The sequence below is a fragment of the Pelobates fuscus genome, chromosome 1 (genome assembly GCF_036172605.1).
Source record: "Pelobates fuscus isolate aPelFus1 chromosome 1, aPelFus1.pri, whole genome shotgun sequence".
In the NCBI taxonomy this organism is placed as follows: Eukaryota; Metazoa; Chordata; class Amphibia; order Anura; family Pelobatidae; genus Pelobates; species Pelobates fuscus.
In genome coordinates, this window is record NC_086317.1 from 377,310,354 (window position 1) to 377,335,224 (window position 24,871).

Consider the following 24,871-nt stretch of genomic DNA (forward strand, 5'->3'; position numbering starts at 1 on the left):
ATGACAGGCGGATGCGTATTAGGGACTTTAACTTGTGGCTTGGTGAATGGTGTCGGGAGCAAGGATTTGGCTTTATTGCTCATGGTAGCTCTCTTTGGAACGGAAATAAACTGTACAAAAAAGATGGTTTGCATCTTTCTCAAAAGGGAACAAATGTTCTCAGTGAGCAGTTCAGAGGTTTTGCTAAGATGTATTTAAACTAGGAGGGGGGGGCAAAAGGGTGATAAAACATCAATCCAATTGTCCCCCAAAACAAGGACAGAAGGTGCCTGTAGCAAGTGTGTTAAAAAATGATAAGCTTAGAGTCATGTCTACAAATGCTCGCAGTTTAGGGAATAAGATCCATGAACTTGTGGCAATAATGGCAACTGATAGTGTAGATTTAGTCGCTGTTACTGAGACATGGTATAATGAAAAAAATGACTGGGACATAGCAATACCAGGGTACTCTTTATATAGAAAAGACAGGGAAGGCAAGAAAGGGGGAGGGGTGGCCCTGTATGTGAAGGATAGCATAAAATCTAGCCTAATAAAGGTTAGTGAGACGAACATAGAGTCCATTTGGGTTACGTTAGAATTTGGTAATCACACAGTAGTTCGTGTAGGTGTGATTTATAGGCCCCCAGGACAAATTGAAGAGTTAAATAATCTACTAGTTGAAGAAATAGCTAAAATGACAATGAAGGGGGAAGTTATCGTCATGGGTGACTTTAATCTTCCTGATGTGAATTGGAAAACAAAAATAGCTACTTGTGCCAGAAGCACACAAATTCTAAACTCCCTACTGGGATTGTCTCTAAAACAAGTCGTTGAGGAGCCAACTCGTAAAGAGGCCATACTAGATTTAGTGTTAACAAATGGAGATTTGGTATCAGATATTACTGTAGGTGAAAGTTTAGGATCCAGTGATCATCAGTAAGTGTGGTTTAATATAAGAACAGTGACTGAGTCACACCACACAAAAACAAAAGTTTTAGACTTTAGAAAAACAGACTTTTCTAAAATTAGAATATGTGTAAAGGAGTCATTATCAGACTGGAGCAACTTAAATGGAGTCCAAAATAAATGGGATTATTTAAAAGCTGCACTACTGAAGGCAACAGAAAATTGCATTAGGCTTGTCAGTAAAAGCAAAAAATTCAAGAAACCACTGTGGTACTCCGCAGATGTGGCCAAAATAGTAAAAAACAAAAAGTTAGCATTTAGTAATTATAAAAAAACCCAGAGTGAGGAAGACAGAATGACCTATAAGATTAGGCAGAAAGAGGCTAAGCAAGTTATAAGAGCTTCCAAATCACACACAGAAGAGAAAATAGCACAGTCAGTAAAAAAGGGGGACAAAACTTTTTTTAGATACATAAATGAGAAAAGAAAAGTAAAACAAGGATTAGTTAGATTAAAAACAAAAGAAGGGGAAGGTATGTAGATGAGGATAAAGGTCTAGCTGACTGCCTCAATGAATATTTTTGTTCGGTATTTACAGCTGAAAATGAAGGAAAGGGACCTCTGTTAAAAAAAAGGATAAATGAGTCACTTATTACACGTGAGTTTACAGAGGAAGAGGTTCTATTTCAACTGTCAAAAGTAAAGACAAATAAGTCAATGGGACCTGATGGAATACACCCAAAGCTATTAAAAGAGCTTAGTGGTGTACTAGCAAAACCATTAACAGATTTATTTAACCAATCATTGTTAACAGGAGTAGTCCCAGAAGATTGGAAGTTAGCGAATGTTGTGCCCATTCACAAGAAAGGTAATAGGGAGGAGTCGGACAACTATAGGCCAGTAAGCCTTACTTCAGTAGTGGGGAAAGTGATGGAAACCATGTTAAAGGATAGGATTGTTGAACATCTAAAAACACATGGATTTCAAGATCAGAGACAACATGGGTTTACTTCAGGGAGATCATGCCAAACTAATCTTATTGATTTTTTTGATTGGGTAACTAAAATTATAGCTCAGGGTGGTGCAGTAGACATTGCTTACCTAGATTTCAGTAAGGCTTTTGACACTGTTGCACATAGAAGGCTTATCAATAAACTGCAATCTTTGAGTTTGGATTCCAATATTGTTGAATGGGTAAGGCAGTGGCTGAGTGACAGGCAACAGAGGGTTGTAGTCAATGGAGTATATTCGAAGCTTGGGCTTGTCACCAGTGGGGTACCTCAGGGATCTGTACTTGGACCCATTCTCTTTAATATTTTTATTAGTGATATTGCAGAAGGTCTTGATGGTAAGGTGTGTCTTTTTGCGGATGATACTAAGATATGTAACAGGGTTGATGTTCCAGGAGGGATAAGCCAAATGGCAAATGTTTAAGGTAAACTAGAAAAATGGTCAGAGTTGTGGTAACTGACATTTAATGTGGATAAGTGCAAGATAATGCATCTTGGACGTAAAAACCCAAGGGCAGAGTACAGAATATTTGATAGAGTCCTAACCTCAACATCTGAGGAAAGGGATTTAGGGGTGATTATTTCTGAGGACTTAAAGGTAGGCAGACAATGTAATAGAGCAGCAGGAAATGCTAGCAGAATGCTTGGTTGTATAGGGAGAGGTATTAGCAGTAGAAAGAGGGAAGTGCTCATGCCATTGTACAGAACACTGGTGAGACCTCACTTGGAGTACTGTACACAGTACTGGAGACCATATCTTCAGAAGGATATTGATACCTTAGAGAGAGTTTAAAGAAGGGCTACTAAACTGGTTCATGGATTGCAGGATAAAACTTACCAGGAAAGGTTAAAGGATCTTAACATGTATAGCTTGGTGGAAAGACGAGACAGGGGGGATATGATAGAAACATTTAAATACATAAAGGGAATCAACACAGTAAAAGAGGAGACTATATTTAAAAGAAGAAAAACTACCACAACCAGAGGACATAGTCTAAAATTAGAAGGACAAAGGTTTAAAAATAATATCAGGAAGTATTACTTTACTGAGAGGGTAGTGGATGCATGGAATAGCCTTCCAGCTGAAGTGGTAGAGGTTAACACAGTAAAGGAGTTTAAGCATGCGTGGGATAGGCATAAGGCTATCCTAACTATAAGATAATGCCAGGGACTAATGAAAGTATTTAGAAAACTGGGCAGACTAGATGGGCCGAATGGTTCTTATCTGCCGTCACATTCTATGTTTCTATGTTTCTATGTGTGTGTGTGTGTGTGTGGACTGTATCAAGGGTAATGTGTTTGTTTTTTAATAATCCTTGGTGGAAAATAATGAATTCTCCACCAGGGATTATAAAAAAAACAACAACAAAAAAACACACATTGTGTCGGGGGCGGGGTCAAACTGCGGTGAGGGCGGGGTTAAATGTGCCCCCCTACTTTTGTCCCTGGCCCACTATGTACCCCCCCTAAAAATGAATCCTAGAGACGCCACTGGCAGACCCTGCCAATAAACTATTACCAGATTGTGTCTGAATAGGGCCTGTTGGGTCAGGGGGGGGGGGGGGAAGCTCTGGTGACATTGCAAGACTATGTGGTTTTAGCTTTCCCAGTCTTTCCTTAATCTTTCCCATAGAGGACATGAGTGAGTGATGATATCATAGCATGAAGGTCAGAGTTGTTTGAACTACTAGTCCCTTCACTGGCATCAGTATTATCAGTAGTTGTGCACATGAGTCTGAAAAGTTCAGCTTTCCTAGCTGTTGGTGGGAATGGAATATTGCACCTGCATAGTTCTGCCATAATGCGTGGTATGGTCTGTGACCTGATGGAAGCAGGGCTATTCATATTACCTCTTCGTGTAGGTGTAGTGAACCTGGCCGGAGTGCTGGGTAGTGAAATATCTTCACCTCCTTCTGGATTCTGAAACATACTAAAAATATAGCAATAATTAAAGTATGTCTACTTGCTTTACTGGCTGACTAGCTAGTTCCAAGTGGCGAAACAACTCACTAAGTTGGTGACAGGTGAGGCCTGGCTAGTTGCCAAGCGGCTTGAGAGGCTCTATCTATGCATGATTTCATGCCCACTGAACGTTGTGGCAGGGTGTTGGCCTCTCCGTGACATTTAAAGTTTACGATTGGGCGTGACAACTGAGGCCCTCTCTATGCAACTATGCGAGGTGACTAACTATGTGTTGGCAAGAGGGACTTATTATCTCTGAGTGGAGGATGGGTGTTGGCCTTGCTGGACCACTAACAGTAAGGCAGAGAAGCTGGAAAAAAAAAATTCTATTGGACACCTAGATCCCTGTAAGCCAATAAGCATACTAACTAGGGGAATGCTGCGAGAAAGTCAATGTGGCCATTAACGTACCTGGACTTGTATACCGTTCTCGTGTAGATGTATTTGTATGGGTACACCTAGTAAAAAGGAATGAAAGGAAGGTATGGAGGAAGGTATGAAAATGGAGGGGTAGGAGAGGCCTAGTATCTAAATAATGACAAGTATGTGTATTCGTATTAATAATATGCATGTTGTGCTAAAACCCCTAGAACGTATTCTTTATTACATACATGATCTAACCTACCAATTGCAGAATCCGAGGATGAGCAAATGCAGCTCTGAAAGTTGATTACTTCATAATCTGTAACATAATTGTTTATTCATGATGATAATTTATTAGCTAAAAGGTATCCATAAACCGCACTAAGGCAGTGAGTGCAAGAAAATGAGTTTGAGTGGAATAGTAGTTTGTATTATCTAATGAACCCAGTGTCACACCATCAATTATACATATGAATCAAACAAATCCTGTGTGGTAGTATCTATTGCGAGAATGATGAAATAGTAAACTGTTGTATGCTAACAGACCTAAGTATTATTACCGTAACAAGAGGACCTGAAATTCAACAACATATGGCACATAAAAAAATTAAGTTCATAATACGACAATAAGAAATAGCTTGAATAAAATTACTCTTTAACCTTGCTTTAATGCATGTTATGAGAAATACATATAAGGACAAGCCAAAGTCACCACTAGGCTCTATTTAAGTTTAAAAAATATTTCATATATATTTCAATTTCAATTTCAATATAGTTCATGCGTACTCGTGCGTGGCTACGGTCTGTAATTAAAACTAAGTGGCGTTCGTATGTAAAAGGGGCAGAACGCTTTATACAGCCAAAGCCTATTAATGCTAAAATTAGAGCTTGTGATCCTCGCGTGGCATTAGTTTTTTTTTTTTATTATAAATGAACGAATGCCTCCCTGAAACCATGCTAACATACGAAACAAAAGACACAAATGCTCCATACGGCCATAGAGCATTCGTGCCTCATATGCAAGCTAAATCATGTATTCATTTGTTTGAAATTGTACGAACGCTACCGTAAGTCTATGCCTAAGAAGCCGTTCATATGGAAAGAGCTGAACGGGATGGTTTCTGTGTGGGTATACGACCCAAAAGCTTCCCACGAATTGAACCTAAGGCAAGCATTTGTGAGCCAGATAAACAAATTGAAAACAAACAAAATTGAATGAACAGAAACCTAGCAAGCAAATTAAGTGACAATTGAATGGAGTCAAACCGTGCTAGGGTGCTTCCAGGTCAGTTGCTGCACTGGAGAGCAAAGCAGTGGTGAAGACAGCAGGAATGGAGCCTTCAGTGAAGTGATCCTGGGCTACTGGATGAACAGCAGGCAGGAGAACCAACAGCAGAGGCTGTAGAGCGGTTCCACGTGGACAGGTAAGTGTGCAAGATGATGATCTGTATGCACCGGAAGTAGCAGCATGCAGATTGCCAGACCCTTAATGGTAGGGTAGAAAAGGGGGGAGTCCCTTTCATAGGTAATAAAAGTCCCTCCCACAACTCCAATCAAAGCCTTAACATATACACACACACAGACACTACATGGCACAACGACTTATGGGCTGGCATGCAGTTTTTTCCATGGATGCTCTGTATCCCAAGTCCGGCCCTGCAAAAAAGGACTAGGCATGGATGTCATTACAATTGTGCATCCCACCTGGAAAAATTCCTGACGGTGAGTATTAATGCTCTGGAGCTCTGTTATACACTAAGGCAGTGCTCCCCAACCTTTTTATCGCCGCGGACCGGTAAACGTTTGATAATTTTTCCGTGGCCCGCTTGTTTTGATTTAATAAGACAAAAAAAAACCAAACAGTCACATATATTAAAAAAAACACGCAGACACATACATAGTCAGAAAATCACAAACACAGTCACATAAAGACATAGACTCAAAATTGTGTGTATGTGTGTGTGAGCGGTGCAGTGTGTATGTGAGGGTGGCAGTGTGTGTGAGAGTTGCAGTGTGTGTGTGGGGGGCAGTGTTTGTGGGGCAGTGTGTGTAGTGTGTGTATGGGGGAAATGTTTGTGGGGCAGTGTGTGCAGTGTGTGTATGGGGGCAATGTTTGTGGGGCAGTGTGTGTATGGGGGCAGTGTTTGTGGGGCAGTGTGTGTATGGGGCAGTGTGTGTAGTGTGTGTATGGGGTAGTGTGTGTATGGGGCAGTGTGTGTATGGGGCAATGTGTGTAGTGTGTTTATGGGGCAGTGTTTGTGGGGCAGTGTGTGCAGTCTGTGTATGGGGCAGTGTTTGTAGTGTGTGTATGGGGCAATGTGTGTAGTGTGTGTGTGGGGCAGTGTGTGTATGGGGACAGTGTTTGTGGGGCAGTGTGTGTAGTGTGTGTATGGGGCAGTGTTTGTGGGGCAGTGTGTGCATGGGGGCAGTGTTTGTGGGGCAGTGTGTGCATGGGGGCAGTGTTTGTGGGGCAATGTGTGTAGTGTGTATGGGGCAGTGTTTGTGGGGCAATGTGTGTAGTGTTTGTGGGGCAGTGTGTGTAGTGTGTGCATAGGGGCAGTGTTTGTGGGGCAGTGTGTGTAGTGTGTGCATGGGGGCAGTGTTTGTGGGGCAGTGTGTGCATGGGGGCAGTGTTTGTGGGGCAATGTGTGTAGTGTGTGTATGGGGCAGTGTTTGTAGTGTGTATGGGGCAGTGTTTGTGGGGCAGTGTGTGTAGTGTGTTTATGGGGCAATGTGTGTAGTGTGTGTGTGGGGGCAGTGTGTGTAGTGTGTTTATGGGGCAGTGTGTGTATGGGGGGTAAGGAGGCTTTTTTAAAATTTATTTAATTAAAATTAAGATATTCATGTCCCCCCTCCCTTCTTACCTTTACTGGGAGGAGGGGGACATTTCTTAGTCCCTGGTGGTCCGGTGGGGATTCCCTGGTGGTCCGGTGGTGGTGAGGTGAACTCTAGCCCAGTTACAGGGCTAGAGTTCACTCTCGCGAGATTTGGAGCGTTGCCGTGGTTACCGCGGCAACGCTCCAAATCTCGCGAGAGGAGGACCCGGAGGAGCTGCAGGTAAGAGCTTCCGGGTCCTCTCTCACTCCCCTGCCGGCTGTCAGCACAGTGCCTGCAGACTGGGGAGGGAGATCTCTGATCTCCCCTCCGGTCCGCAGGCACATTGCAGGGCTGGCACTTGGGCAATGCCAGCCCTGCATTAGCCGGCAGGCTCGCACACCCCACACCCCTGGGCGGCCCGGTACCGTTTGATCCACGGACCGGTACCGGTCCGCGGCCCGGGGGTTGGGGAACACTGCACTAAGGCACACCAACAACATGGAGCTCCTAAAAAAAGAGTATCAGAGGTATTTGGGCCCAAAATAGGGACTTTCCCTCCCAATGGTGGACTGACAACTTACTGGTCCCTCAGGCAATAGGAGATCAAGGACCCCCTCCTCATGCAAGGTTTTTTGGCTACTACTTCTTTGTGCTGCCTAGTCATGACTCCCACCCGCAGTGGAGTAACCATTGCTGGCCAAGGAGACTGTATGGGGTTTTGCATGTGTGGATGGCAGGATGCTTCTTGTGGGATTGTGTGTATACAGTGAGTCTTCTTGTGGGTTTGCGTTTGTGGATGGGGCTATTTGCAGTGTAGTATGTGAGTGTAGAGGGCTGGTTGTGTTGCAGTGTGTGTTGATAGGAGCTGATGAATGTGTGTGGGATAGAGGCCGTAGAAAGCATCTAGGGCAGTGGTTCCCAACCGAGTCCTCAAGTACCCCCTAACAGTCCAGGATTTAGGGATTGGCCTGTTGTGTCGAAGGTATTTTTAGAAAGAAAAAAAAAACTCTTTAGACATACCAGAGTAATACCTAAATCCTGGACTGGTAGTGGGTACTGGAGGACTGGGTTGGGAACCCCTGGTCTCGGGGTTAATACAGCTGTAGTGCATGTGTGTTTCTATGGATAATAGTGGCCTTACTGTGTGGGGGATATAGAATCTAGGGTATGAGTGTGTATGTATGTAGGATAGTGGCTGCAGTGTGTGAGCGTGGGGTGATAGGAGCTGTAGTAGTGGGTGGGTAGGAAGATAGGAGCTGTAGTGAGCACGTTGGGGGAAAGAGGCTGTAGTGAGCACACAGAGGCATAGGGGCTGTAGTGGGCGCTATGGCTGTAGTTGGCCAGGGAGGGATTAGGGCTGGGGTGGGCGCATGGAGTGATAGTGGCTGTAGTGGGTAAGGAGAGTACAGGGAGAGAGAGAGGCTGAAGTGGGTGCATGAAGGCATTGGGACTATGGTTGGGCATAGGGGCTGTGGTGGGTGTAGGGAGTGATGGGGGTCTGTAGCGGGCACAGGAAGGCATAGGGGATGTGGTGGGTCATAGAAGTGATGGCAGCTGTGATGGGTTGTGGCTACAGGAAGGGATAGAGGATGAAGTTGTGCAAGGAGGGATTGGTCTTGAGTGGGTGCAGGGACTGTAGAGGGTGAGATGGGTACAGGTGACTGAAGGGAGGAATAGGGGCCAGGTAGCTGTAGTGGGTGAGGTGTGTACAGGAAGGCATAGGGGCTTTGGTGGGTGCAGGGAGGAATAGAGGCAGAGGTAGGTGCAGGGAGGCATTGGGCGTTAAATGGGTAAATATGGGCCTTAGAAAATCTTTTACAAGGGGCATACCTATTGTCTCTACCAGGCTGGCATCTCACATCCAGGAGCACTCTGCAGGACATGAAATTATGTAACTTCCCAGACCTACCAAGAACAAGAGGACTGCTGCAAGGTCTCACTCCGAAGGGATGGGGGGGGTTACTTTCACTGTGATAGATTGCAGGGGCCCACGACCTATCACTCTAATATGTCCTAAATAGAGACACAGGCAGGTATGTCCTAAATAGAGACACATGGAGATATGGGTGTGTTGCGCACTAGCAGTGTAACTGTTTATGTATGTATGTATGTATGTATGTATGTATGTATGTATGTTGAGAAGTTAAATTATTTAAAGCTTACTTGTGTGGACGAATGTACATACATATAAATATATGAAACCAAGAGGGCTCCACTCATCTGAACATGCAAACTTATAAGGGTGCTGCTGGGGCCCGTTCATACAACATACAAGATCCAGTGCACTAACTCATTCATTAACCCCTTCCCGACCGGTGACGGAAATTTTCCGTCAACCTTGTACTTCAGTTAAGGACCGTTGACGGAAAATTTCCGTCATTTACTAAAGTTAACCCCAGATTGCCGCAATCGCGGAGTTAACGGTGCTCCGGTCTGCCTCTGTATTAGAGGCAGACTGGGAGCACCCGGTCTGGCTGTCCCAGCACCGGAGCTCGCTCTGACAGCATGTCAGAGCGAGCACATGTCCTCCACATACTCACCTTACGCCTCCCTGCACTTCCGGGTTCTGTTTGAAGTGCAGGGAGACGGATCTTCACTGATCCTGCCCCCTGGTGTAAAAAAAATAAAATGAAAGTTAAATCCCACCCCCCTTTCCCCTGTTTTAATAAAATTAACCCCTTCCCTGCCAATTGATCAGACTACAGTGATCAATTGGCAGGGTATACATTTTAATGTCATCTGATTTATTTTTTTTTTTTTTTTTTTTTTTTTTTTTTTTATAAATTCTTTATTTTTTGGTATGCAGGTAGGTACAACAGTGCCTGTTTCGCCCCAACGACATTCGCAGGCTTGTGATTCATATACATAATATAACATTTGTGGCTGATTGAGTATGCATACATTTTTTAAATGGGTATGTTAACATCACAGTGAACGTATAATAAACAAATTATAGCTTGCATGCTAGGGAAAAAAAATCGGAACAAAACATTAGTATTTAAGATGCGTTCGCTTCATTTTTCTCGCCATTTATGCAGGAAAAAAAATAAAAAAAAAACTCAACAAACAGTGAATAATCTATTTACGGCATGTCGCCCGCTGGGTTGGTCTTACTAACATGTGTAGTCACAATGGTAGCATTCGGCTTACGGCCTTAACCACCTAGTTCTGTTCTGAGTGGTGTTTGTCTGTCTGTTTACATCTCAGCTTCTGTTAGTGTAAATATTCTAGTGAGTGAGACCGGCTGGCTCCAGGTTTCCTAAGTTGGCTTGCTGGTCAGAGTGAGTATGATAACAATACAGTGAACGTATAGTGAACAAATTATAGCTTGCATGCTAGGGAAAATTACAAAACCTTAGTAGTTAAGATGCGCTTGTCTCATTTTTCATGCCATTTATACCAAAAAGAAAAACAAAACAGTGAATGAGCCATTTACGGCATGTCGCCCACTGGGTAAGTATTACTAACATGTGTAGTCTCAGTGGTGGCATTCGGCTTATGTCCTTAACCACCTATTTCTGTTCTGAGTAATGTTTGTCTGTCTGTTTACATCTCAGCTTATGCTAGTGTGTATATTCTAGTGAGTAAGACCGGCTGGCTCCAGGTTACCTAAATTGGCTTGCTGGACGAAATGAGTATAATAACAATACAGTAAACGTATAGTAAACAAATTATAGCTGGCGTGCTAGGGAAAAATACAAAACATTAATAGTGAAAATGCGTTTGTCTCATTTTTCATGCCATTTATACAAAAAAAAAAAAAAAAAAAAAAAAAAAAAAAAAAAAAACAAAGCAAAACAGTGAATGAGCCATTTACGGCATTTAACCACCTATTTCTGTTCTGAGTAGTGTTTGTCTGTCTGTGTACATCTCAGCTTATGTTAGTGTATATATTCTAATGAGTAAGACCGGCTGGCTCCAGGTTACCTAAATTGGCTTGCTGGACGAAATGAGTATAATAACAATACAGTAAACGGATAGTAAACAAATTATAGCTAGCGTGCTAGGGAAAAATACAAAACATTAGGTTTTAAGATGCGTTTGCCTCATTGTCACGCCATTGAAAAAAAAAAAAAAAAAAACAGTGAATATATTATTTACGGTATGTCTCTCGCTGGGTTAGTTTAAAGACCGTATTTCACTTCAAGCTGTGTAGCAAAAAGAAAAGCAGGCACAGAGAAAAACAGTGGGAGATGTTGGGTGCTTATCTCAGATGTAGTGCCAAATGTCCCGATCATCCGGCTCCTGCTGGAGGTACAGTGGTTTAAAGGCCTCTGTGAACACAGACTGGCAGTGTTCGGTATGTCAGGGTTAACTTCGACAGACTGTATAAGGGCCTTGCAGCCGGCCGTGGTTTGAGGTCTGATGTGGCGGTTGGAGTTGTCTCGGCGTTTGGGCGGGTAAAAATGTGGTATCGTATGCGGTTGTGGCTACTGTGTGTAGATGTCCTCCCAGTGCCTTGTAAGATATCAGATTCACCTTGGGGTTAGTGAGGTCTCGACCTTAGGAGGTAACTGCCGCATAGGAGACCGGCGTGGAGCCCCTGGGAATGAATGTCACGGACTTGTCCGGTGTCCAGGCATGGGCAGCCGGGGTGTTATTAGCTGGACCGCCCTGGGTGGTCGGATCCTGATGTAGTCCCAGAGTCCGCATCAGGGCCTGGGCTTCTTGTATGTCCTGGATGATGTGCGTGGTCGTCCCTTGTGCCACCGTCAGTGCCCTGGAGGATCGCCATCGGTATTCAATGCTTTGGCGCCGTAGCGCTGCGGTGAAAGGCTTAAGCGACCTGCGCCATGCTAGGGTGCCTCCGGACAGGTCTGAGTAGAACTGCAGATCCATGTTTTCAAAGCGAAGGGGGGTTCTTCCCCTTAGGGCAGAGAGGATCGCCGCTTTTTCTTTGCCGCTGTGGAGAATGAGGATTATATCCCTTGTGGCTGTTGCTGGAGCGTTGGCCGGTTTGGGGACTCTGAAAACACCTTCTGGGGTTGGCATTTCGGCTTGCCTGTGTATCAGAATTGCTGGCAGTAGGCGCCCCATTACTTTCGGCAAATCTGTATCCGGGATTTCCTCAGGGACCCCCCTAATCTTGATATTATTTTGCCGCCTAGAGTCTTCCTGTGCCGCGAGGCGGCGTTCATGTTGCTGGTTCTGCCTTTGTAGGTCGAGTATGGATTTTTGAAGGCCAGATAAGTCTTGGGCCTGGGCTTGTGAGGTTCCTTCTAGAGCGGTGATGCGGCCTGTCAGGCCTTGTATGTCCGCGCGGAGCGCCGTGACATCGTCATGGATGTGCCTCTGTAGGTCCGCCAATAGGGTTTTAAGGACCGCTGTGGTTACGGGTTCTGAGTCTGTATCGGCTCCACGCCGCATCCCTCCCGGTTTGCGGCGTGGGGTAGGCATATAATCTTCACCTACATCATCAGAGAGTTCCTCGGAGAAGTCCGAGCACCCTCCGTGCAGCGCCTCCATGTTAGATTCGCTGTCGCCACGTGTTTGCTTCCACATCTCCCCGATCGTGAGCCCTGGGGTGGGCTTGTGTGGGGTTGTTTTCTTCCCCTTCTTCCCCATAAGGTCTCGGGGTAGTTTCTGTTGGTCAGGGTGGAAGGGGGGCTAATTAATTTCGCTTTGTCGTCGTTTAGGGTACGGAGCTGCTCTGTCTTGCGACTGATCACCTCGGCGTCCAGGCTCCGCCCCTGATTTATTTTTTTTTAACCCCTGATAGTTAATTATTTTTTTTTTAACCCCCAGGGGTTAAATTTATTGTATTAATTAATTTAAATATTTAAAAATTATATATTTAGCTAGCTGGGATGGGTGGAAGTTAGTGGGGAATTGGGGAATTTTGTGTTAGGCTAACTAGGGGTTAACGTTAATTTCTTTTTTTAAATAAGCTTTACTTTTAGTAACGTTTAAGTAAAAAAAAAAAACTCCACCCCCCTTTACCCAGTCTAAATAAAAATTAACCCCTTCCCTGCCAGTTGATCACTGCCTACAGTGATCAACATACAGATCGCAGTATTATACTGTGATCTAATTTTTTTTAACCCCTGACGATTAACTTTTATTTTTATTTTTTTAACCCTCAGGGGTTCAATTTATTTAATTAATTAATTTAAATATTTTATAATTATATATTTTGCTAGCTGGGGTGGGTGGGAGTTATGGGAAATGGGGAATTTACTGTTAGTGCTGCTTACTGCTAGTTAGGGGTTAACGGTAAAAGAAAAGTTTAGAAAAAAATGTAAAAGTGTAAAAAAAGTTAAGAAAATGTAAAACCTTTAATAAGTAAAAAAAAATTTTAAAAACGGGTTTTACAAAGTAAAAAAAGTTTTACAAAGTAAAAAAAGATTTACAAAGTAAAAAAATACATTAAAAAATGCTCATTACCACTACACCTGGTACAAGCTAGCGGAAAAATGATCCCACGCTAAGGTTCAAAATATGCCTTTTGAATTACCCTGGGATGTCTTCTTTAAGAAATGGTATGCCTTTATGGAGTAATTGGATTATATAGCCTTGCCTATGCCCCTTCAATGTCCACATATACCTGGCAAAGGTACATTCGGGGGTATTGCTGTACTCAGCCAACATAGTTCAGCAGCATATGAAGTATTATACAGTCGTAGTACACATAAGGTTTGAAAAATATACTGCGCAAACTCACTTTGTGTGTCAAAAAGGCAGAAAAAATGCGTATTACCACTACATTTGGTACAAGCTAGCGGAAAAATTATCCCACGCTAAGGTTCAAAATATGCCTTTTGAATTGCCCTGGGATGTCTTCTTTAAGAAATGGTATGCCTTTATGGAGTAATTGGATTATATAGCCTTGTAAAATACTCTAAAATGGGACATGGACACAGCGTAAAAATTCAAAGTTTGAAAAAAACTGGAATGGCTGTGTCTCAAATGTGCCCCTTCAATGTCCACATATACCTGGCAAAGGACGCATCAAAACCCTCCATGAAAATTCACACTTAAAAAACTTAACTTGTTATGTCTCTTTTACAGCAGTGTAACTTCACAAAAATAGTGTCTAGGTCATACATTGGGCATATTGTTTTACTCAGAAGGCTTAGCTGAGCATAATTTGGGGGGTTTGAACTTAGTGGCACATATGAAATGTACAAAATGCCCAGCAAAAATTTAATCCATATGTAAAAAATGGGCAAAATTATATTTTACCACATACTTTGGCATATATTGGTGAAAAAATAGGGGCATGTTAAAGCACAATATGCACCATATGAGATACCCTGAGGTGTCTACTTTTACAAATAGTAGGCCTTTGTGAGTTTTTTTTGAACAGTCAAACTGCTTTAATACCCCAAATTGAAGCATAGGCTCATTAAATCCGCCTCTCAAAATTCTACTGTAAATGTTGAAACGGACAGGTCTCCTATATGGCACTGTAGCTTCACTAAATAGTGCCAAAGACATACAATGGGGGTACCGTTGTACTCAGCAGAAGAAACTGAACACATAATAAAACCTTGTACAGGAATAGCACACACCAACTTTACAAAATACACATGAGAAGTTCTTTGCTATAAGTTTGTGTGCCAAAACCCCCAAAATACTAACTTTTTACTCCAATATTTAGCAGAGGTTGGCGGTGAAATGGCTACTTAGAAAGTGTGAAAACAACCTTAGGACAATAGCCTGTGATGTCTACTTTATATAAATATATACTTTTGTGTGGCAATTTTGTTTTCTTTTATGGCTATTAAGCTTACAAGACAAACATACCAAATTCTAAAATCGCTCCATATTAAAAGTTTATTTTACTCCTTGTGCTTTGTGACCTGTAACTACCAAAAAAACCTGAAAATCCCAGACACATTATATATTCTGTAAATCAGAACAACTAAATTAATTTATTTTTAATTACTTTTTTTAACCTGCACTAATTGTGCACACATTATTATTGCAAAAACTGTACAAAAAACACAAAATGTTTCCTTTTTTTTTTGCATTTTCTGTATTTTTTTTTAATAATAAATAAGCATTTATATATATATATATATATATATATATATATATGTTAAATCAAATTAAAGCCCTTTCTGTCCTCTAAAAAACAGTATATAATATGCATCGGTGCAATAAACGAGAGAGATGCAAATTGAAGTTGAACGCATACAGCAAGAAAATGCAAAAATTGCTTGTGTCATTAAGCGTAAGACAAGCTTCTGAAGCTGTGTCCTTAAGGGGTTAAGCTCTTGAGGGAATGAATGAGTGTGCTGGATCTTGTATGTTTTACATATAAATATATTTTCTAAACAAACATAGCAGCATTTACATATGGGTTAGCTCCTCCCCTCACAGGAGAAAGGACTGGCCCTCAATCTTTTTTCCTGTCCTTCACAGCAGTTGGGAAGTAGTCTGCTTAGCAGGCCTACATTTTTATTTCCTACGCACCAGGCCAATTTGTTTTAGGCCCAGTTAGGGTTCAGCCGATAATCTCTGCAAACCGCAAATATGCAAGAGTTGCCTTCCTAGTTACCCCTTTTAGTGACCTAACTTTCTCCTGAGGAGATGACAATGGGGTATTGGATACATAAGGCCAAGCTAAGGCTAGTACTCTTTTCCTGATGACCCAGTAACTAGCCCTTACATAAGGTGGCTGTGGGCATTCCACTTTTACATACTCCACCGTGTCTGGGATCTGTTTTAAACCTTCCCCCACAAGGTAGATCCTCAGCTGCTGTATAACTTCCATGATACTTTGCCAGCTGATCTACCGATCTTTGCAGGGTTGAATTCATGTGCAGTATCTGTGTGTGCAATTGTAGGCATATTTCTTAAAAACATAGCCCGCATCCGCCCCTTTCTTGCACCAGATACTACCAAGGAGCTTGTCCATGCTCTGGTAATCTCCCGCATGGATTACTGTAACCCTCTCCTGATTGGTCTTCCCAAAAGCCGTACTGCACCCCTACAGTCCGTAATGAACGCTGCTGCTAGACTGATTTTCCTCTCTAGTCGTTTCTCTCACACCTCACCCCTCTGCCAGTCCTTACATTGGCTTCCTGTATGCTATAGGAGTCAATTCAAGGTACTAACTCACACCTATAAAGCACTGAACAACTCTAGCCCCTCTTATATCTCCTCACAGATCCATAGGTATGTCCCTTCTCGGTCTCTCCGTTCTGCCCATGACCACCTCCTGTCCGTTGTCCGCACTCGTACGGCCAACTCGCGCTTGCAGGACTTCTCGCGGGCGGCTCCCTTCCTATGGAATAGCCTGCCTACCGCCATCAGACTCTCCCCTAGTCTTGCATCTTTTAAGAAGTGCCTTAAAACTCATCTCTTTAGGAAAGCATATGGCCTCCAAGACTAACCCTTACCTCACATACCTGTCTCTTGCCCTCTCCTAAAGGGCAGTCCACCTTATTTGATTGCAAATTCCTGTCCTAATGTGTTTTACACCCACCTCCTATAGAATGTAAGCTCGATCGAGCAGGGTCCTCTTCAACCTATTGCTCCTGTAAGTTTATTTGTAATTGTCCTATCTATAGTTAAATCCCTTCTCATAATATTGTAAAGCGCTACGGAATCTGTTGGCGCTATATAAATTGCAATAATAATATTTTTTCCTGTATGGGGTATGTTTGTGAATGTCAATGCGGGGATGTGTTTGTGTAGTGTTGGCACTTGAATACAGGGTCTTTTTGTTGGTGTTTGCATGCAGGACTGTATTTACATATATACATTATGACAACAAGCTGTGGTTTGGTTGATCATATATTTATTTGCATTATTGTCCCTGGACTGCCTCCCCCACCCTGCCCAAGTGCTTCTCTGCCCTTTGCTCGCAAGCACAGTCTGTATAGCAGCTGCCAACTTGCTGTGGCGGCTTGTTCGCAGAAGACCTTTGCCCCGAATGGCAGGACAGGGGACCATTGAGAAACAAAGAGCAGCAGCCACCACTGGACTGCTTCTAGGATGCCATGTGAGCCCTGTATGTATGCCATGACATACATTCACTGCCACATATACATGCACGTAAATACACAGTGACAGAGATAGACTCCAAGAGACAAACACACACGCACAGATGCACAAACATAGATACTCACCCTCTCTTTTCAAGTCCAGTTCTCCTTCCTGCTGTGCACATTATAAATGTTTTCATTGGGTGCCAATAAGTCTGGTTCCAACCTCCCTGCAGACTCAGCCCTGCTTCTCTGTCTTGCGCAACAGAAGAGAGTACAGGACTAATGACACAATTCCAAATACACTACTCATATATTAAATTTTAACACATATATAAGGAAGTATATGAGGGAGTGCACACTTTAACTTAGATTTTTTTTTTTTTTTTATTTGGATCTCCATTATTCCCTGTGAGGAATCAATGATGGTGGCAGTCACAAAGTACCAATTTGTAAAATTATCCGCTCAAGTGCTGAAAGAAAATTAAGAAAATATATATATTTTTTAATTTTGTGCTTTCGGGGCTTTAGTAGATAATTCCACAATTTTCGATCGTTATTGACACAAATGAATCTAAAACAAATCGCTTTGATTATGAATTTATTCCTTTTCATTTCTTTTTGGCGATTCAGACAGAAACAGACAAAATTGCCGAATTCGGAAGCAATTCAATTCAGAATGAAAAGCACGTCTCAAAAACGGCAATGGTAGTCACTATATAAAGCAAAGAAGGTAAGCTGCCTTTTTCTATAACTTCACTCATCCATGTTTCTCGACTTAAATTTTCCAGTTTAGTCCAGTCTTGGTGATTCCTTAGTCATGAACATCATATGCTCATTCTATTCCAGAATGTTTATATTGTAATTAAATTACATACACAAGAGATCTTTAGTGAGGCATGAATGGGAGGTTTGTAATGTTTTCACGGAGCAGTCCAATATGAGCAAATTCTACAGTGCATCTAAGAAATTAAGAAGGCCACTTCAGAATATACTCATTTGGGACTGCTTTGAGTAAGGCGGAGTTTGTTAGAACAAAGACTGCTTGTATAAGAGGAAATCTATACATTCTAAATAGCTTTATCAGCAGTCAGAATGGATGGTTTACAAGAAGTGCAGTATTATTCCTAGTAGATTTTACATATACTTCGTATCAGCTCAAAAAAATGCAACGTATAAGGATCTTTAAACTTTAGGATAGATTAGATAGGCCAGACTCAACTAAAGTGGGGCATGTCAGTATTTGATCCTTCCCAGGTTGCTGCAGCCCACATTTTGATATTATGTAGCATTTGATATTATGTATCACATGAAGACAATGTTAAGTTGATCACTTTTAGGATACACAGGGGGAAGGGAAGAAGGTGGTGTTGTGATACTCTATTTTTACAGGCGCATACATATTTCTGTTCCTAACCCACGTTCCTTTAAGAGTTTGAATGCAGCAGTGTAGTAATAAAGTAATCTGACAGCAAAACTTACCTATTACTACAAGTTTATTGAACCTTTAATACTTTTTTCCCAATACATTTGTCTAGCAAGAAACTGGAATACACTGTAAACCTTGAATTCATGGCCCTTAGATTCCTTAGAAAGGACCAAGCTGCTAACAAGGCAATCCATATTCTGGGTTACCTCCTACAAGGCTTAGATCACATTTGATTACAGATCCAGTCAGTTTTAGATCTAGTGGACCACCAACAGATGCAAATGTTAGCAAGTTTCTTCTTATTAAAGTAAAAACACCCAACATCAAAACCACTACAGTGGTTTAAGTGCCAGGAGTAGCAAGCTTATGTGGTGATTGGAGTGTTCCCTTAAGTATATTAATATAGCAAGATATTTGGTATAATCCATGCAAGTTTCCTTTCATGATGTTCTAGTTTGAGTGGCAGTCTCTTAATCTGGTGCAAATCAAGGTTAATTGCAGTTAAAAACCGCAAGATAAGTTAAATGTTAAAGATTGCATTTTGTGTAGAATTAAAGACAAACTATACACTTATCAGGACCAATAATTTCACTGTGTTTATTTCTTAGAGTCAACACTTTAAAAAAGTTCAAGGATGATCATAAGCCTGTGCAGAGCAGGCAGCAGTCATTTATACTCTCCCCATTCAACACAACCAATGTTGAGCAATGCAGGGCAACTGAAGTGTAACCAACATAAACCCTTCAGAGCCAGAGGTTCTTACAACAGAACAGAAAGGTCCTCTGGCAGTGGAGGAGCAATTTTCAAAGGGCCAGCAGCAGAGTATCCCCTGGTTTACTTGATAAGCAGGTTGTCCACTTCTTTGCATGTTCAGGCAAAAGCGGTTCATGAAGCACAATACCTCTGTGCAAACAGGCTATGTGTCCTCTCAAATGCACTCAAGAGTCAACATCAGGTATGAACTGTAGGAAACCAAGAGCCATTACCTACAATGGAGAACGATGGACTTTATTTCAACTATAAACGTAAGTGTGAATATGTAAAAAATGTGCCTCCACTGGAATAATTTAGGGCCAAAGTAAATCATGAAGCTCAATGTTATCAGTCCAGTTTGAGTCTTAAGACTTTGCGTTATCCAGGTGATTTATAGATGAGAAGCAGCAGCCAGTTCCGATCCAAGATGTGATTGTTACTGCAAAAGGAAAAAAAAAATGTGGTAAACATTTTAAGTGAGTGTGTGTGTACAAAAAACCCAAATGTATGTATGTATTCCTCTATTCAAACTGACAAGTCAAAGAATCAGACAAGGCAGAAAGCGCAAGGAAAGTTTCTATTGCATCTCTGTGCAAACCAAAAAGCAACTAAGTGAGCTCATGGTCTATCAATGGATGCTGAACTGTACATGCAAGCCATGTGCCACAATGACAAAGGTAACCCCCCAGGTTTTGTACAAAGGATACCACATCACGTGACAATGGCGGTTTTGAAAATGACAGAGGATGCAGTTTCAAACTTACACATTTCTCTAGCTCCAGGCCATCCTTGAAGAAGATCATGAAAGGAGTAATACCATCTTCACGGAAATCAAGCAGAGCCACCATGCCCTCTGTGTTCATGCCTTCTCCTGTAAAGAACTAACAGAACCAATTGTTAATACCTTATCTGACTTGTGAAACCAAGATGAAAATTTACAGTGGATTAGGAGAGGCAACATTGTAACAATGTTTAGTCATATACCCTCCACACCAAAAGAGCCATTAAGGGAAGATAAAAAATAAATAAAAAATTACCTGGTAGTTTTTAAAGTTGGTAAGAATGTGTTTGACTTGCTCTGCAGCACCAGTCATGAAAGGTTTAACACGGCTTGGATTTGTTTCCTCAAGCTTTGCTTTGATTCTTAAAACAAGGGAAATTAAATATTTAATAAAGCATTTATTACACAACTGACATGTAAATGCAATCTACTTGAGCGCTCAGACTTTAGATTTGTTTCATGGGAAGAAGCCTCCAAAGGTGTCCTAAGATAGTCATCATAGCATAACTCCAATAACAGTTTGCATTAGGGATAGACATTTAGGTACATGAAATCTAGAATATGCAGCATTGAAATCCCAGCATACGACCAAGATTTTCTACAATTTGTAATGCAATATCCAAAAATCATAATTGTCAGTTGGGTGAAGCATCAATTTTGCAAAGTGCAATGAGTGTTAAATCGGCTTTAAATTTGTAGACATGTTGCATTCAGTTCAGCCTGTGTCACCTCAAACACTATTGGTGTTTGTACTATCCATGCCGCTTTTGTGCCAGCCTCATGTTGCATTTTAAATAAAAATGTTTAAATACTTAGAGTTAGCATTTTTTTTTCTATTTGCTGGATGTTTCAAAGCAGGAGCAGTTCTTAAGAGGGGTAGTCTAAGAAGGTTATTCACTAAAGTGAAAAGGCAAAGAATTTGAAGTTTAAGACTGACAAGCTTGCAGTTTTGGGCATTTTACTTTAAAGTGACACTGTAGGCACCCAGACCACTTCAGCTAATTGAAGTTGAATGGCTGCAGTGTCCCCATTGCACTTAGTGGCTGTCTGCCAGACAGAAGAGCATGTGCATTAGGTCTCCCCTGTCAGCTGATGTTGGGGAGGAGAGTGGGCAGAGCCTGACCCAGCACCGAGTGACATCAAATCCTATTAAAAAAACAAAACAAAAAAAAACACACAATCCTTTGTAAATCTGCAAGAATACAGCTCCTTAAGAATTGGTGTTGGGAGGTGAAGAGAATGGTGTCAGATGCATTCAACATCTTCATGCCACTGCACATCTACTGGCTAAAGCGCTTTGTGTGCTTGAAATGTACCATTTATAAAAGGGAGTAGAAGCACCTCTCCAGCTGGAGAGGTTTGCACCCTACTGTTTGCTCCAAACAAAAGTGGCAGGTACACTACTTGAGCAAGCCTGCCTTCTGCCTATTCATTTGCAGAGTTCACATTCAACCAGCAATCTTCCTGAACACTGAATTTCACTGTGCACTGCAACAGAGACTTCTAATTGGTTATAAGCTTGTAGGGAGAAAAATTATCTTCTGAGGAAGGAGAGTGCTTGCAATGGTACCATCATAACTGCATGTAGTTATTGGGGGTATATCAACTAAATAGGGAATTTTAAAAATGCAAATTGCCCTTAAGGCAGCCAACAGAGCAGACTATTTACATGCTTTAGAAGTTTACTTACAGTTTCATGTAACCCTTAATATAAGATTTGTAAGATTCCTTTGTGAAGCCAGTTTCCTGAAGCTTGTGATTTAATACTATATCAACTCCTGTGACTGTTGTTGAATCTGACCCTTCATCTGGGCACTCAGAAGATGCATTGGCACCAATCAGAGCATCAGCAATTGAACCTTCTGTTCTAGAGACCATCTAAAAGAAAACACATGCAATTAATGAAAGTCTAAGAACTGTGCCCGTTGTTGCATAGACATGCAGCCAAATCGCTGACTGCACATTTCTAGTCCTTTGCCATTAACAGTCCCAACATTCCGCATCAATGGGTTACTTGTGCATGCAGAAGTACAGAGATCTTTAGGAGACCCTGAATTACCGTATATACTCGAATATAAGCAGTTTTTCAGCACATTTTGTGCTGAAAAACCCCAACTCTTATACTCGAGTCACTGTCTGTATTATGGCAATTTACATTGCCATAATACAGACTGGGGGCTGTGTGCGGTTACTTACCTCTCCTGCAGCTCCCTCCTCTGCGCTGGTACGTGCAGCTCTTCTGTCAGCTCACACTAAGTCTCGCGAGAGCCGCGGGGTCATAGTGCTGCTCTCGCGAGACTTACAGTGTGAGCTGACCGAAGAGCTGCACGGACCGGCGCAGAGGAGGGAGCGAGCTGCAGGAGAGGCAAGTCAATCTTTATAAAATACTTACAGGATTATATATAGTGTCATGAAAACATAGCGATTTTCCTGACACCAATGCCCTGAGTGAGACCTCTCCTCACCCGCCGAGGTCAGCAGAGCCGAATGCGCATGCGTGGCAGTGCACATTCAAATTGTGTTCATAGATGCGGGATTAATCCCAAATGTAAATATATGCTATGTATGCATCTGAAGGGTTAAAACCTGAGGGACCTGGCACCCAGACCACTTCATTGAGCTGAAGTGGTCTGGGTGACTATAGTGTCCCTTTAAGTGGGAAAATTCACAACTCAAATACATTCTTTCAAAAAAGATATTACTGTCTATTGTACATGCACACACCATGAAGTGAACACATTTACTCATTCCATTGGCAAAGGGAACACCCTTCCCTTTCTAACCCCACCCAGACTTTCAGTGGCTGTGCAGTCAAGGCTGTCCTGTGCAGCTACGAATTCTTAACAAGGCAGTTCCCCACCTCTTGATTTTAGTTCCAAATATATTTTGAGCCAAATACAGGAAGTAACATTGTTTATTTAAAAAAGTGCCAAATTCTACTGACATCTACACCTACCTACAAAAAAAAATAAAATAAAGTCCAATAAAAGTCTGAAGTACACATTAGTGTCTGTAGGTAGCAAAATGTTTGCACTAGTCAAACGAGTTACGCAAAAAAAAAAAAAACACACAAACAACTCACGAACCTTGCCTTCAACTTCATAGACAAGTCCACCACAGCTTTCTTTGATTTTGTAGATGTCTGAGAACATCTCATCCTCTAAAAGAGAAGAAATAATTGGATTGTGAAACATGTTAAAATGGAGTGCAGCATGGTAAACAACCAAAACAATTTCGTAGAGATTACATTGCCAGAAGTAACACTTTCCCCTTACCCGGGTGTCCATCAGGCTTCGATGTTCCTCAGTGGTCCAGGCATAACTGAGAGGGTATGCGCTAAACCAGGCATAGGCAACCTTCGGCACTGCAGATGTTTTGGACTACACCTCCCATGATGCTTTGCCACCACTATGGGTGTAAGAGCATTATGGGGGATGTAGTCCACAGCATCTGGAGTGCCGAAGGTTGCCTACCCCTGCTCTAAACCACTGGCTCATTCTATGCACCAACGTCTGCCATTAGCCAGGATCCCTCGGTCTACAACCCCAGCTAGTAGAACACACACACCCTTCCACCCAAGCTAGTAGGATCCGGTCGCTAGCATTCGCCCACTCCCTCCCTCCCGCAGGGTCCCGTTCCCCCCATGCTGCCCGGTGCAGGGCCCACGTGGCGAGGAGTGCAGTACTCCGCCCGGCCGCCATTACCAGGCCTGGCTCTAGTTATAGCAGGACGGCCAGGGTGGAAGCCCACTGATCCAGCCGCCAGACTGCAGATTGAAAGTTACTAAACTGATTAGACCTCCAACGGATGGAAGAAAAAACCCGCCCAGTTTCTCAACCCCCCCCCATTCCGCGACAAGTCTGCCTGGTAACAGCACACCGCAGGACAGCCCCGCCCACTTCCGGACAGTGACGCGCCGTAGATCGTGACGTCAGAAATCCCCCCCGCATACGCCCGGTCCCCTGCAGCCGGCATGGCCTAGCGGGGTGATGGGAGAACCCGGGATCGGGTGCTGCTCAGTTAGGTGTGAGACCCACGGGGGGGGGGGGGGGGTGAGAGGATTAGTCATTGAGAGCGCGGCCTGCCCGCCTGCCACGAGTAATGAGGATTCCAGCGGCAGAGTCCGCGCGGTTTGTCAGTCAGTGACACGCGGGGAGCGGCGGGAAGGGCGCGTGTGGCGCCCGCCAGAGAACGTTCCAGAAACATTGGGAACGCGACGTCGCGAGCCGCTCCCGTCACAGCGCGCGCTCCCACACCAGCAGCACGAGGGCCCAGGCCGGCGCTCTGACAGGGAAACTCCCTTCCCCGCTTCGGTAATATAGATCGCACCGGCTGCTAACACGGCCATCCTGCGGGGGGAGAGAAGCGCTACTCACGGGAGATGACATCCTTGTAGATGATCATGGCGGCGGGGTACTGAGCGGCTCGGTCCCGGAGCGGTCTATCGGAGGCTCAGCGCCGGCAGAGGGTGGGGAGAGGAAAAGAACGAGTCAGAGATTCACTCGGCTCATATAGAGGCGGCGCGGCCCCTGTGACGCACACAGCACATGCGCACTAGGGGCTGAGGCGGGGCTCGCGCTATCAATGGCGTCATGTGCGCCAATGGCCGAAGGGAGCGGCGGGGAACGCCCTGCGAACAGACAATAGAGGCCGGGACTCCGCTCTGCGCAGAGACCCAGCGCGGCACCACGGGATCAGCCGCCCACAGCGCCCTCTGCAGGCAGACTGGGACACTGCCCGGCTCAATAAACTTTGTCTTAGTCCTGTAACGGCCAGGAGCCCACTGGAAACACGGTCTGTTATAAACATTATAATACACTCCGCGGGATAAGATCCTTTATGGTAACATCATTCATTCTCACAGTCTAGTCCAACTTGGCGGCCAATTACATGTAGGAAAACCCACTGGCCGAGTGCTGACCGTAAATAAAAGTCA

At 43.2% G+C, this 24,871-nt stretch overlaps 1 protein-coding gene and 2 non-coding genes across 3 annotated transcripts; all 3 read right to left on the reverse strand.

Moving 5' to 3' along the window:
* Positions 1 to 18,971: 18,971 nt before the first annotated feature.
* On the reverse strand, positions 18,972 to 24,475 carry TPT1 (tumor protein, translationally-controlled 1). The gene is made up of 6 exons (XM_063425988.1): positions 24,312 to 24,475; positions 23,022 to 23,095; positions 21,626 to 21,813; positions 20,192 to 20,297; positions 19,919 to 20,035; positions 18,972 to 19,593 (listed from the first exon to the last, which is right to left on the reverse strand). The coding sequence occupies exons 1-6, from the start codon at positions 24,337 to 24,339 to the stop codon at positions 19,591 to 19,593; spliced, it is 516 nt and encodes a 171-aa protein (XP_063282058.1). The 5' UTR covers positions 24,340 to 24,475; the 3' UTR covers positions 18,972 to 19,590.
* On the reverse strand, positions 19,664 to 19,795 carry LOC134576838 (small nucleolar RNA SNORA31). The gene has a single exon (XR_010085880.1). It is a non-coding gene; the product is annotated as a small nucleolar RNA SNORA31 (small nucleolar RNA).
* On the reverse strand, positions 20,370 to 20,440 carry LOC134576764 (small nucleolar RNA SNORD58). The gene has a single exon (XR_010085869.1). It is a non-coding gene; the product is annotated as a small nucleolar RNA SNORD58 (small nucleolar RNA).
* Positions 24,476 to 24,871: the final 396 nt, after the last annotated feature.